The sequence below is a fragment of the Macrobrachium nipponense genome, chromosome 4, assembly GCF_015104395.2.
Source record: "Macrobrachium nipponense isolate FS-2020 chromosome 4, ASM1510439v2, whole genome shotgun sequence".
NCBI classification, from domain to species: Eukaryota; Metazoa; Arthropoda; class Malacostraca; order Decapoda; family Palaemonidae; genus Macrobrachium; species Macrobrachium nipponense.
The window spans coordinates 63,812,930-63,827,598 of record NC_061100.1 but is presented as its reverse complement, the minus strand read 5'-3'; the positions used below and the strand labels follow the sequence as shown (position 1 = coordinate 63,827,598).

At 35.6% G+C, this 14,669-nt stretch overlaps 1 protein-coding gene across 5 annotated transcripts in view; it reads left to right on the top strand.

The window, feature by feature from the left end:
- Positions 1-14,669, top strand: part of LOC135210937 (nephrin-like) — an 845,298-nt gene that overhangs the window by 266,736 nt on the left and 563,893 nt on the right. For all 5 annotated transcript variants that reach the window (XM_064243913.1, XM_064243910.1, XM_064243911.1 and 2 more), the window contains one exon: positions 5,322-5,432. In XM_064243913.1, the coding sequence (XP_064099983.1) occupies positions 5,345-5,432 (88 nt within the window). In that variant the 5' untranslated portion in view covers positions 5,322-5,344. The remainder of the gene's footprint in view (positions 1-5,321; positions 5,433-14,669) is intronic.

Genomic DNA, 14,669 nt, shown 5'->3' with positions numbered 1-14,669 from the left:
GTGGGACTCACAGTTTGCCTCCATTGAGAGTGATAAGCTTCTGCATGATGCCCTTTATGCAACTCTTGAAGTCATCCTTTTGGACGATGTTTAATCAGGACTTGATATCTTCCTTTGAGTATTCCCTTGGAAAGGTGGGCTGGTCTGGGTTAGGTTCATGATCATTTCCTTGGCTGTCATATATTGGGATGTCATCTCTGGTGAGGTTGAATCCTTCTTCAGGAAGGTGGTCTTGATTACTGTTCTGGAGGACACTAGAGGGGACTGCCATAGGGTCACTGTCTGCCTCATACAGAATGACAAATATCACAAGAAACTAGATGATATCCTGTCAGACTTCTCCGAGTTCAAACAGCTTTCCTGCAACCTAACTGATGATATCAAGCAGAATGCCAACAGTACCAATAGCACTGTCAACACTGCAACTAATGCCATGCATCTCCCCCTACCCAATCCAAGGAGACTTTGGATTAAATTACCTATTTGGTAACATAAAGAATCATAAAGGGTGCAACCCTTCAGCCCGATCATCAGTCAGACGGCTGCACCTACCTATGCCCCTACATCCCACATAGCTATGGTCTTTGATTGTCTGCTGAGTTCCTAGAGGAGATCAAAGGTTCCTCTGGCGCTGGCAATATGGCTTCCCTTGATATGGAATCTCTTTTTAAAAATGTCCCCGTCGACGAAACTATAGATCTTAAACTTGACTGAGTCTATAGGGATGAATCAACCCTTCCCCTCAACATCCTGCAGTCATCACTGCGAGCCCTTTTTGACATCTGTATGAAAAGAACCCCCTTCTCCACACACCGAAGACATATGTACTGGCAGAAAGACGGTGTACTGATGGGATCCCCATTAGCAGTCATATTCGCCAATTTCTACATGGACACTGTTGAGGAACAAGTCTTCGCCTGGATCCAGCGACCCTGGAAACATGCCCTTCATATTGACAACATCTTCATTCAAGTGGACACCGAAGATGAGGTTGAAGACTTTTCGTCTCACATTCCAGCAGTGCAGCATGCTGAATTATATAATAGAATTCAGCACCGACAACAGGCTTCCCTTTCTTGATGTATTCATCTCAAGTACTTCTGTCTTCACAGAGAAAACTAATTTATGAATGTGCTTTAATAATGAAAGCGAGTGTCCTGCAAGATTCAGTAGTACCACAGTCAGCACTTATGTATGATAATCCCTGTCCACTGCTCCACCTGGCAGTATGCATATCATGAATTAGTCAGAGCTTCCCAAGTAAACGTAAAGAACGGGTACTGTAATAAGCTCATTAACCATGAGATCAAGAAAGCTCTTGAGAAATGGTATAACAATGAATACGTACCTGAAGAAGGAAAAGACACCATTACCTTATACTATAAGGCCTTTATACACTCAAAGTACCAGGAGTAGGAAACGCCATTGAGAAGATTGTGATGGAAAATGTCACTCCTCCAAGGAAATAAAAAGTATACAGCTTGTTGCATATTATAAGAATAAAAGAACTCGGGACTTGATAATACAGAACAACCCCTCACCCCCAGCAGGAAACCCCCTAAAGTATTCCAGTGTAGTATACCAATATCAGTGCCCTATCCGAGGATGTCCCGGAACTTATATTGGCATGACTACCATGCGGCTCGCAAAGAGGATTTCATGCCATGTACAAGAGGGTGCTATAAAGAACCGTACCCTCACCTTTAACAATTACGCTTCATCCCGTGGCAGCATTATCAAGAACACCACTATCATCGGCAATGCCCCAGACCCAAGAACAGAGTACACTTGCTGGCAGCCATCCTCATCCTTGACAAGAAGCCCTCTTTGAATAGTACTCAAAAGGCCTTCCTATGCCCTACTAGGGCATGGAGAAGCCTACCAAGGCGACATGGTATTACTAAATAATACCACCGTACAACGCATCCCAGATCAAGAAACACCACACTTTACCAGGCATAACGTCATGCAACAGCAACTCGCCAATGACAATTCATTAAGTAATAATGTCAAGCAACTGCCTCTTCTAACCAATCAGATTCATGCACGGAGAGGCACCCTTCCCTTTCGACAGTCTGAGCAACTTCTCCAGTGTCCTCATAGGACCCACCTCTGATCTTGAGGCATTTGTCAACAGGGTATCAGCAAATGAGCCAGTTAGCCAATCAGAATTCGTGGCTAAGTTAGACCCCATGCTGTGCAACAGACTATATATACTTTATGACTCCCACAAGAATTTCAGTCCCACAACACCTGCCCGGCGATGTCCTTCTGGGTTTGAGGACTAAACGTTGCAAGAAGAGAGAGAGAGAGAGAGAGAGAGAGAGAGAGAGATGAGCAGACGCCCCTGAGCAAGAGGAATCCAGAATGAGTCATTAATTATCTTTTGTGAATTATGCTTAACCCTTAAACGCCGAATGGACGTATTAAACGTCGAGTCAAAATCTCCCCCAATTTCCGAATGGACGTACCATACGTCGGCTCAAAAAAGTTTTTTTAAAAATTCGCGGAAAAATACTTATAGGCCTACCAGCCAAAAACTTTTGAATCACCCGCCTTGGAGGGTGCTGGGAGTTCACGGATCAAGGCGTTGTTTTGTTTACAATCGTTACGCAGGCGCGCAAGCGCGAATTTCTTTCTTATCGCACTAAAAAGTATCAGTGACACATCTCAAAAATTATTTCGTCACTTTGACATAATTTTTGCACCGTTTTAAATTATCCGTTACATAAAGTATTATATATGAAAATGTGCGCAATTTCATTTAAAATACAACAAAAAATACTCATGATTGTAACTTTTATCAATTAAGAAATATTTCCATATAAATAACGATAAGTGCCAAAATTTCAACCTTCGGTCAACTTTGACTCTACCGAAATGGTCGAAAAACGCAATTGTAAGCTAATACTCTTATATTGTAGTAATATTAAACGATTTACCTTAATTTTGCAACAAATTGGAAGTCTCTAGCACAATATTTCGATTTATGGTGAATTTATGAAAAAACCTTTTCCTTACGTCCGCGCGGTAACTCTTCGGAAAAAAATCATACATGCGATTGTGATAATGTTTGCACCATTTTAAAATTAGCCGTTACATAAAGTTTTATATATGGAAATGTGCGCAATTTCATGCACAATACAACTAAAAACAACCCATGGTTGTAGCTTTTATCAGTTTTGAAATATTTTCATATAAAAAATGATAAGTGACAAATTTTCAACCTTCGGTCAATTTTGACTCTACCGAAATGGTCGAAAAACGCAATTGTAAGCTAAAACTCTTATATTTTAGTAATATTCAATCATTTACCTTCATTTTGTAACAAATTGGAAGTCTCTAGCACAATATTTCGATTTATGGTGAATTTATGAAAAAAATAACATTTTCCTTACGTCCGCGCGGTAACTCTTCCGAAAAAATCATACGTGCGATTGTGGTAATGTTTGCACCATTTTAAATTAGCCGTTACATATAGTTTTATATATGAAAATGTGCGCAATTACATGTAGATTACAACGAAAAATAATTGAAGGTTGTAGCTTTTATCATTTTGGAAATATTTGCATATAAATCACGATAAATAAATAAAAAACCACGTTCGGTCAACTTTGACTCTACCGAAATGGTCGAAAAACGCAATTGTAAGCTAAAACTCTTATATTTTAGTAATATTCAATCATTTACCTTCATTTTGCAACAAATTGGAAGTCTCTAGCACAATATTTCGATTTATGGTGAATTTATGAAAAAAACTTTCCTTCCCTCCGCGCGCGGAAAATGTGCGCAATTTCATGTAAAATAAAAGGAAAAATATTTGAAGGTTGTAGCTTTTCTCATTTTCGAAATATTTGCATATAAATTACGATAAATCGAAAAAAAACCACGTTCGGTCAACTTTGACTCTACCGAAATGGTCGAAAAACGCAATTGTAAGCTAAAACTCTTACAGTATCGTAATATTCAATCATTTGTATTCATTTTGAAACAAATGAATTACGGTGAATTTTTGAAAAAAACATTTATTTACGTCCGCGCATTACGAATTCGTACATCATTTTGTGATAATATTTTTCAGGTGTTGCTTTTATTGTTTTACAATGTATTATATATCAAAATGATTGCAATTTAGTGTACAATACAACAAAAAAAAAGAAACTCGTTAGCTTTTACCGTTTTTTGCACAGCGTGATTTTAATACAATTATGTATGAATTTTCTTTTTTTTGCTACCATATATCGCATTATTTACATATGATAATGATATTATTTTTCATTTCTGATGATTGCATACTACACTTCAGGCAATGACAAAAAACGGAGCCAAAAATTAACTCTTAATCTTAAAAACTAAGCGCGCTGTGATTTTTTGAAAAAAATATTTTTTCCGCTTGCGCGCTCACTCAAAACGGCTCCGCCATTCGGGGGAGTTTTTGATTTTTACCGCTTCGGCGTTTAAGGGTTAAGATCCAATTTGCACTGCATTTTGTATAATATATTCAATGACAAATACTACTTTTTAAACATGAATCCCCCCATTTGGCATATTATTTTTTTTCATAGGTAAATATAACAAGGATGTTATTGCCATGGCCAGAAATCTCTTATAGTACTATTCTTATTCACTTTAAGATAAAGTTTGAGCTGTACGGAAGCATATCGTGTCTAGTCTCAGTAGATAAAGATTTCTTCATTTGATTTTGTTATTAAGATGTTGATCATTTTTTTCTTTGAACTAAGGAAACGAGAAACTTTATCGTTTCACAGCGCTAAAGAAAAAATTTATTCTCATTCGGGATTCAGGCAAAATTATAAGTAACATTGTAAGTAATCCATTCATTCCATCCCTTTACATCACAGTAGGTGTCACTGATACCTTTTGCAGGCCACAAATAAACCCAGGAAACAAATATTCAATCGTGTATAAATGATTTCCGCCCTTCCAAGTATCTACATATTGTGAGTTTTCTATTTGAAAATGAAACATTTGAGAATTTTGGCTCCATGGAACCTTTATATTAGTTTGTTTAAAAAGGAATAGTGCGAAGAACAAATCAAGAGGAGAACTTCTTCGTAGCATCTTTATTAATTATGGAAACATTATAGAGGTTATATATTGAATAAGAACTTCAACTTTTGTAGAAGTAAATAACTAAGAGATTATAGTCTTGATAGGGAGGTTGCACATTCAATTGACAGATATCAAAAGATGAAAACGTAGAAGAAAATAGTCAGATGTGATAAATAGATTTCATCTGTTACTTTTCTTTTTCTTTGTAAATGAAGTGATATAATAACTTTATTCTTCTTTAACTAAAGAGCCTCCAAGGCGCTTAGTTCTAATGGAGGATTCTGGAGTTGAGGTGAGGACATACGTTGGTCCCATCAACGAAGGTGCTGATCTTCATATTAGGTGCGAGTCTCTTGGCGGTAAGTATTACATAGCTTCATTATACCTAATTCTTTCCCTTCCTTTTTGGTAAATAGGACAATTTATCTCTAATGGATATCCGAAAAGCGGGTAATTCAACTTTCTTAGTTAACCCTATAATGAAAAAGAAGATACAGAACAAAAAACGGAAATGGAAATGAATGAAATCATCAACGAAGCGTTATTAGTTGAAAATGCAATTGAGGAATTAAGGCTAAACCCTTATGGAGAGTTAAACCAACATCTTGAGAGATGATTCATTGCGCATATATAAGAAGATTTGAACTATTAAAGTATACCACCAGGTAATACCAGTAGAAATCAAGCCTTTCTGCCTTGAATATGCCACACACTTTCAGTATATACTGTCTTCCGTTGCGCACTGATATTCTTTTTTCACATTCTAGGAAAAATTTTCTAAATTACGTTGATTTCTGCAAAGATTATGTCTCGTATCATCTACAGGCCCTTACGTTTTTTGTTTTTATTTTGAAAACTTAGAATATTTTTCTTTTGGTAAATATAACTGTTTAATATATTAACGGATAGGTTTTTAAAGGGTGTTCTCTAATTGTAAATAACTAAATATTAGTAAGAGTAAAAGCATATGCTGATTTTACGGTTGGACACTGTTTATAAATAAGGTAGAATCACACACATTTCACGTTATATATATATATATATATATATATATATATATATATATATATATATATATATATATATATATATGTAGTGATTACATAATACATAATAAAAATATGGAATGTTATTCCATATATATATAAAAGACTAAAACTAAAGAGGTCAACCAGATTGCTTGCAGGAATGTGATCAGACCAGAGACGATAAAGTATGTAGGCTAAGATGACATGCCGTCACCTGTGGTCATTCATTTGTTTTGAAAACATTAGTCCAAGCTCCCTGCTTGAGACAACTACCACGACCTATAATTCAAACGGCCTACGTGATCTGTAGTGTGTCTCATTTGTAAGTATGTTCATATGTTCGAGCTACTGTCTGCTTCCTTTATGACTTGTAACCGAGATGGTAGACAGAACAGAACAGAATTAGCCATCATCGTTGGCAGAAGCGATCAAGCCATCGTCATTAGAAGACCTGTACAAATTTCCTCTGAACTTAATCATGTAATCTCAGAAAATATAAGTATTTTTTTATACTTCGTGTTTTCTACTAGAACCTCACATCATTGCCGAATCATCATGAGTTTAACACATCGTCGTCATAACCAAAGAAGATAATACTGACTTCGTAAGTGATCTACAAACCCCAAGACACTCCAATGAATATGGAAGTGCATAACCAACCGACTTAGCGTAAGATTATCGCAAGTCTAACATTACCTCATAGGGCGCCTTATTATACAAGGCAACAGCCCTAATATTGGTGGCAGACTACCAGAAGAACTCTACAACGTCTTCCGAAGAAAAACCAGAATAATGAATAATCTATCATATCAGAAGTCAACGACGACGAAAGCAACAGATTCTTCAAGCAACTTATTATCATCATTTAGTGAGCGACTTCAGAAAACAACAAGAACTCTTCAACGTCTTCCGAAGAATAACGAATAATGTATCATCAGAAGTCAACAACGACGAAAGCAACAGATTCTTCAAGCAACTTAGTATCATCGTTTAGTGAGCGACTTCAGAAAACAACAAGAACTCTTCAACATCTTCCGAAGAATAACGAATAATGTTCATATCAGAAATCAACGACGAAGAAAGCAAGAGATTCTTCAAGCAACTTATTATCATCGTTTAGTGAGCAATTTCAGTAGTGAATAACTTCAAGAAACAAACCTGACGTGTCTTTTTCCTACGGCAACGCAAGCTTCGTCTCTCATTAGAATCATTCAAGAAAACATCGTTATTGAGCGTTTCCGGCACTTCAAGAAACAAACCGAACTCGTCTGCAGCATCAGATCTTCAAGGGCTCGAATCATCCAAACAACACGCACGGGGGAAACTCAAGCCAAATCAGGTCAACCGCTAAACAGAAGGAGGGCCAAGGCCGTGTGTCGTTATGGGAACACCGTGACTTCCCACAAAAGCAAGCTAAGTACAATCTTTTTATTCATTTGGAGTAACTTTGAGCGTTTCCTTTGCAGGTCAAATTTCGTTATTCCTGTGGCTGAAGTTACGAGACATTCTTAATCTTACTTTTTTACAGAAATTATCTACATCATTGAGATTTTGCTACTGCGAGTTTCTATCTTTGAGTTTCTGTTTCCAGAAGTTCTACTGAAATATCATAATCATATACTGTGTTAATTTTATCATTTTGGGTGATTATTAATCCTTTACGTAACAAATCATATTAAACAGTGAATATGCATTTACGCAGTGGACGTCTGTATTTATACAGATGCATGGATAGGGTCGTTAGGCACCGTAGTGATTAGAAAACACACAAAAACAAGTGGAACACCCGTACAAATCTAGATAAATTAGAGGTAACACTATTTCGGGTCAGGACAATAAAATGCTCCTGTGCAAGGTCCTGATCGCAGTTTTAGCCTTGATTTTTTTTAGTTATATGCATAAAATATCGAACCTCAGTGACTCAACTTAACTTTAAAAATACGGCTGGATTGCAAGGAATAACATGTCTATAAAAAACTTTCATTAGGCTAAATGCGCTGACCAGGATCCCTCACTATTTCAAATTTTAGCAAAGAATGAAGTAAACAACAGCAAGTACAAACAGTTAATATTGAACGCAGTAGAGATAGCTTGTCTTAATAGTAATCACTCAATTCTGTATAGTTCAAGTCATTCATACGTTCGTTGCTTTATACGTAACCAACAACAGAATGCTAAAAACACACAATACGTTGCCGATGGTAAATAGTAGCCCTAAATATCAGAATCAAACAAATCGTGCTTAAGCAAACTCGGTTACTGTGTCATCTAGTCAACGGTCAGGGTCAGTTAAATCTGCAGTGTTGAAAGCATAGCACATTCCACATAAGCGACTTCAGCGGAGAGGAAAAACGATGTTGGATCATTTATACCATACCTTTTTTTTTCATGCCAATACCTTTTTGAATTAAAAAGGAATTTCCCTATGAATCACACGACCGTATCAAGTAATCAGAGCAGGTTCTCTTTTTTTTTAATACATAAGTTATTATAAGTAGTGGTGGATTAAGCCCGACTGTACGCGCCGTAAAAATTAGAATATCTTGTTTTATTCCTTTAGTACATGTAATATCCTGTATTTACGGATTCACCGTCTGTTGTTCGAACTTCCCTAATGAGAAGTCCAGATAAGCGAGCGCTTACAGATACCTCTATAGTTATAAAAAACATTGATCTGTATCTAGTGTAATTGTAAGATATCCATCTAGGGGTATACAAAACATTATCTTACCTCCTGCAAAATAAGGCATGTTTATCAAAGGAAAATTCTATAAACCTTCAAACATATTAAAATCCGTTTTGAACAAAAAAAAAGAGACAGTTAATCAAATAATAACTTATATAGAGGAACTATACATTTGTCTCATAAATCGTAACATTGTTCAAATGACCCAACAGAATTCTCCCACAACCGCAGTCGCAGTTTGCGCGCAAAATCTCGAGACACATGCACCCTCGAATGTCTTAGTGCGTGTAAAAAGACTTTGCTGGGATCTGAAATTTTAATCCTTCCCAACACTCTGAAATATAATGATTTCCGCGAACAAAGCCCTATACACGGTTGACTCACAGCAACAAGTTAATCTAGTAATCCACAAAACCTATACATTTAAATATCGCATTTTTTTTTATTGTTGCTAATTTTTAATCACGCCCAACCAGTCGTAGATGAATCTCTCTTATACTCTATCTAAAGTAATATCCGTAAAGTCATTCAAGCAGAGGTGATTCAGCAGAAATTTTTTTTATCTTTTATCTGAATACCAGGAAGTTCTCCACTAGCGAGTGATCTCTGGGAGAAAAACAGATGTCATTGAAAACAAAATACGGTCTAAGGACAAACATAAAGCTATATACGTACCTTCGTATAGACTCCCAATGAAATTTCAAAATAGAGATAAATGACGAAGTTGAAAAATGTTAGTAATAGGAGTCATTAGGAAATCAAGTAAGCCCATATAATTTTTCCCTCAAACGTCATGCCATAAAAGATCGGACTTGGCGTATCTGCGTAGATTTCTGTCGCTTAAACAAGGAAACGATTCCCGATCGTTTTCCAGTGCCATGGACCGATGATATCTTATCTCTGTTAGGTTAGAATAAATTTTTCACCAGCTTGGACTTACTTAAAGGCTTTTACCAGATACCATTACCTAAGTGATTGTACCTCATACACCGTTTTCAGCACACTCAGGGGACATTATCAATTTTTACGTATGCCTCTGGCTTACGTTGCACCCCAACTACAATATAGTGTTTGGAGACTTTTAGGGGATACCCTACATGCCTATTGATTGGTCTTGTAATCTTTTATAATACCTTAGAAGTACATTCACATAAACTAGAGCTAGTGCTACAGAGACAAAGACAAATAATCTCAGAGTAAAATATCTAAATGTGAGTTTTTAAAAACCGAACATGTTTATGTGTCTAGTCAAGGTCTTAAAGTAGTCCATGGTAAGGTGTCGGCTATTCATAACTTTCCGGTACCTATTAACATAAAAAGGGGATACAGCACTTTTGCGCTGTAGTGGGTATTACAATCGTATGTAAATATGTAACTCTTCAATCATGACAGCTTCTTTAACAGATCTTCCGCCGAAGAAGGGCGTATATTTATTATGGTCTAAAAAGCATCAACAGGCGTTCGATATCTTAAAAGTGGAATAATGCAGCTCACCTAACTTAAAAATCCCTGATTTAAATAAGGAATTTTTTTATTGCAACAGACGCCTCAGACCAAGGGCTAAGAGGGGTACTACTTCAGCAATATGATAAACAGTTCTTTCCTATAGCTTTTCATTCACGTAAACTAAAGCCCTCTGAAAGTAAATATGCAGTAATAGGCAAGGAAGGGCTAGGTATCGTTAAATCACTAGTACATTTTAATTTCATAATCTACGGCTATCCTTTTAAAATCCTTACTGACCATAAGTCACTTACCGAGTTTTTCAAAGGCTTTAATCACAGTCCCAAAGGAACTCGTTGGCATATGATCATTCAGGTCTTTGGAGCCAAGTTAAGATATCTACCTGGGAAAGCAAATATCATAGCTGACGCATTATCCTGCAATCCCGCACCATACTGCAAAGAACCATTAATTGGACTCAAAGATATAGAAACATCCGTGCCTATTGTTAAAACCGTATCTAAACAAGAAAATTCATTAACTCAAGAGATCGCGAGCATTGAATATCTGGGTTGGAGCGCCGAACTGTTACAAACTGAACAAAGCAAGAGTCAACAGCAATAAGCAAAACAATAAACACTTCGAACGGTAACAGGGTCAGCAGCTAAGCAAAACAATAAACACTTCGAGCGGAAACAGGGTGAACAGCAATAAGCAAAACAATAAACACTTCGAACGGAAACAGGGTCAGCAGCTAAGCAAAACAATAAACACTTCGAATGGAAACCCTAAAGCAAAAGTATATTTAAAGTATGTGTATCAGAATTATGTAATCAAATATAATATTTTATGTAGGTCCGTGACGAGGAAAACCCGAAGAACACAGCAGGTGACTAACGACCAGGTAGTAATAATATCTTTCATACCAATCGTCCTAAACTGGTTGCATTCCGTCATCCAGGGTTCTCTATTATGTCACAGAAAGCCAAATCACTGTTTTACTGGCCTACAATGCTTACAGATATAAAAAGCACATAACTAATTGTAACACGTGTCATGAAAACAAGGGACACACTAAGACACCTGTCAGTTTAAGGGCATATCACGTGCCAAATTAATCCTTGAAAGAATATACGTAGAATTATTAACAGAATTACGAGTCTGACAGAGGAAATAAACACTTCTTAGTGTTAATAGTTCCTTGACACGTTATATAGAATTAATAGCACTAAAAAGAAAAAAACACCACAATTGAGTGCGCTAGGAATATTTATGAGTGCTAAATCAGTAAACATGGAATTCAACACATAATAATAATCTGTGACTTGGGTGGTGTAAATCAATAATAACCTCCTTAACTCATTGTGTGAATTCCTTTCCATTAAGAAAACCAATACTATATTTTATCACCCAGAGTTAATAGGTTTGGTAGAACGGATAAATAAAAAAGTGTCATGTCTTACGAGTTACAACTCGTGATATTGGATCCGAACTGGATTATAACGGTTCTCGCGGTTTTAAATACCTTTATCATTGATATCTTGTATCTATAGAATTGATACCGCAAGTAGCCTTATACGGTACGCCGCTAGAACACTTTTACACATATTCAAGCCAACCATTAATTTATCAAATATATATAAAAAAATATATAAATAAATAAATATAAAAAATAAAATAAATATGGATACAAGTGGAGTCGATATAATACACTCCGTAAGAAGTCGGAAGGGTTACAAATTATAACAAAAAAGGAATCACGATAAAATCAATAAGCAAAACGTAACCATAGGTTAATTAAATATCCAAATATATATGCGTAAGGATTTGAACTCTAACTTAACGCTTTAGTAATGACAAATAAGCTAAAAGTTCAAACACATATCAAAACCTACTGACATATTGTCTGTCCCGGTGATTTATATTCGTAGTCAATGAAAAAAAAGATTGAAAAAATAAAATAAATAAAATAAAATAGATTTTAAAGTCAGGAAGTCTAGAAGTGAAAATATATATCTATGGAATAATCCTATATGGATCTTACAGGGCAAATAATATATATATAGAATTTGTATGGAAACCTTTTTTCATTAGTTTGAATAAGGAAAATCTAATTTAACATAATTACATTTATTTACAATCATGCAGATTTCCAACATGAAACTAATATATTGTTCAATTTTGGTACTGTTTTTTTTTTCAGACATTCTTCTCATGTGGGTGGAGAATTAAAAACAAAAAAATATCATTTGAAAATACTAAAGTCGTATCTTTTACAGCAAGTAACGTAACTCTTAAGCTGGTGACGACGTCATCAGTCTAGAAGATGCTTGTCGCATTTGCCGTATCAGCATTGTTCCTTTTAACCTCAATAAACCGCGTGCAAAGCAGGTTGACTGGAGAGAAGAATGCTTAGCTCATGAACTTCACATGTGGTTCATAGGTCATGATGACATACATAGCCATAACCTATTCTTATCCGCATTGCAATGCAAGCTTGGTTAAGGAATCGCAATCGTTTTAAAATTAATAAACAAAATAAGCAAACAGAATTTCTATAACATCAAAATGAACTATTTTTTTCTGAACCTCATAGACAATTAGAGTCAATAATTCAGCTTATGACATTGGTAAACTGACATTTAGAAGTATCAAGTCATGTATATGAAAAATTTACTTGCAACATTAGCCTATTACAATTCAAGTAAATCACATTCATGGGAAATGTCACATTTTCTTGAAAAAACCCAAAGTTTATATAGAAATTAGTTACATAGTGGGTTCTTTCGTTGCATCGCCTGCCTATTAATAAAGTTTTAAAAATTAACCTCAGAGGATGCGCGCGAGAAAATTGAATATGAAACTTTTGTTAGGGGCACATAGGATCGGATTTTGTCACAACTTAATTTCAGTAAGCGTAGCGAATTACGGAATCATGATTAATATTCTGTTTGACTCTTATGTTGCCTAGCAATCTTACAAACAGCTCCGTTTCACACTTCTTTGTCTAGTAACTTACTACCAGTAATATCGAATTTTCTTTGGGATTCGTATTGATATCTGTTTATTTTTTAAAATTATGGATATTTTTACAGTCATCATAGACCTGGATAGGTTCACTCATTGTTAATGCCATGGATAAAAAAGTTTGTACAGCTGAATTCCATAAAATATCAGCGAATTCATGTGGGTTAAGTCTGGTCTTAATGGCTCTCTCCCTCCCGTATTTGATGTTCTGAATTTACTTTGCCCTTGTGACAAGTATAATTTCACTTGCAGGCTGATTAATGGAACCTGGTTACAGTATCCTGCAGTACGAGAGTTTCACATCGCAACTTCAAAAAATCGTTCATCGCTGCGGACGACTGCAGTCAAGTAACAACCGCCTACAATGTGAAAGGAATAAGCACCATCATAAGTGAACAAGCTTATTTCTTGGACTTCTTCGACCGACATCCATATCCCGTCGTTAATCTCGTTTTAATGCGGAATGCTCCGGTGGCTGTCGGAAATTGACTACAAAAGGGACATACTGACAATTACGACCAGAAGGATATTCAACTCTACGTTGCTGGCGAAGGACTTGTGTTGGGGATGATTTTATTCATCGCGAACGTATTCGTGTGGCTTAGGATGCAGAGAACAAGTATGAGGCCGAAATAGAACGCTGGACCCCGCCAGGCAATTTTCCCCTTGTTTTAACCATTTGGAATTGGCCATTTCATTTGGCTATAGGCGGTTGTCTGGAACTGTGTAATGGACGAAAAGTTGTTCGAACGCTAGTTAAATGTGTAGTAGTATAACCTCGGTCATGTATCCTATATATATAAAGTATCATGTATCCTATATATAAATGATCATAAATAACAGAGTCGAAATATATCTTTGCGTGTATGCACTAGGAATCTATTATATAAATGATCATAAATAACAGAATCAAAATATATCTTTGTGTGTATGCACTAGGAATCTATTTAAAGTGCACATATATTAATCATAATTATATGAATCCATATACATATGTATAAATAAATCAGGTAGCCTATAATGAATCTGTTACCTTTTATCTTACCAATAACTGCAGATATATAACAGTTAGCATAAAAATCAACGAATCAATCAGCATAAACATTAATAATTTTTATCAATTCATATATGAAATTTTTACCAGTTAAAATATGATTTTTATCATGTTAATCTTTATTCTATGCGATTATCAGAGTACATTAGTATTTTCTGTAGCATATGTATCTTAAAGAGATGAAGTGAAAAACTGTATCAGTATATATAACGTGATCACTATTAATTACGAATACCATCATATGCATATTATGTTTTATATCTTATTACTTGAATCTGTATTTGTGAACACCATGAATTTTTTTTTACTTATAAGTATTTTCTATATATCTATATATATTCACATAGTGTCTGTATCG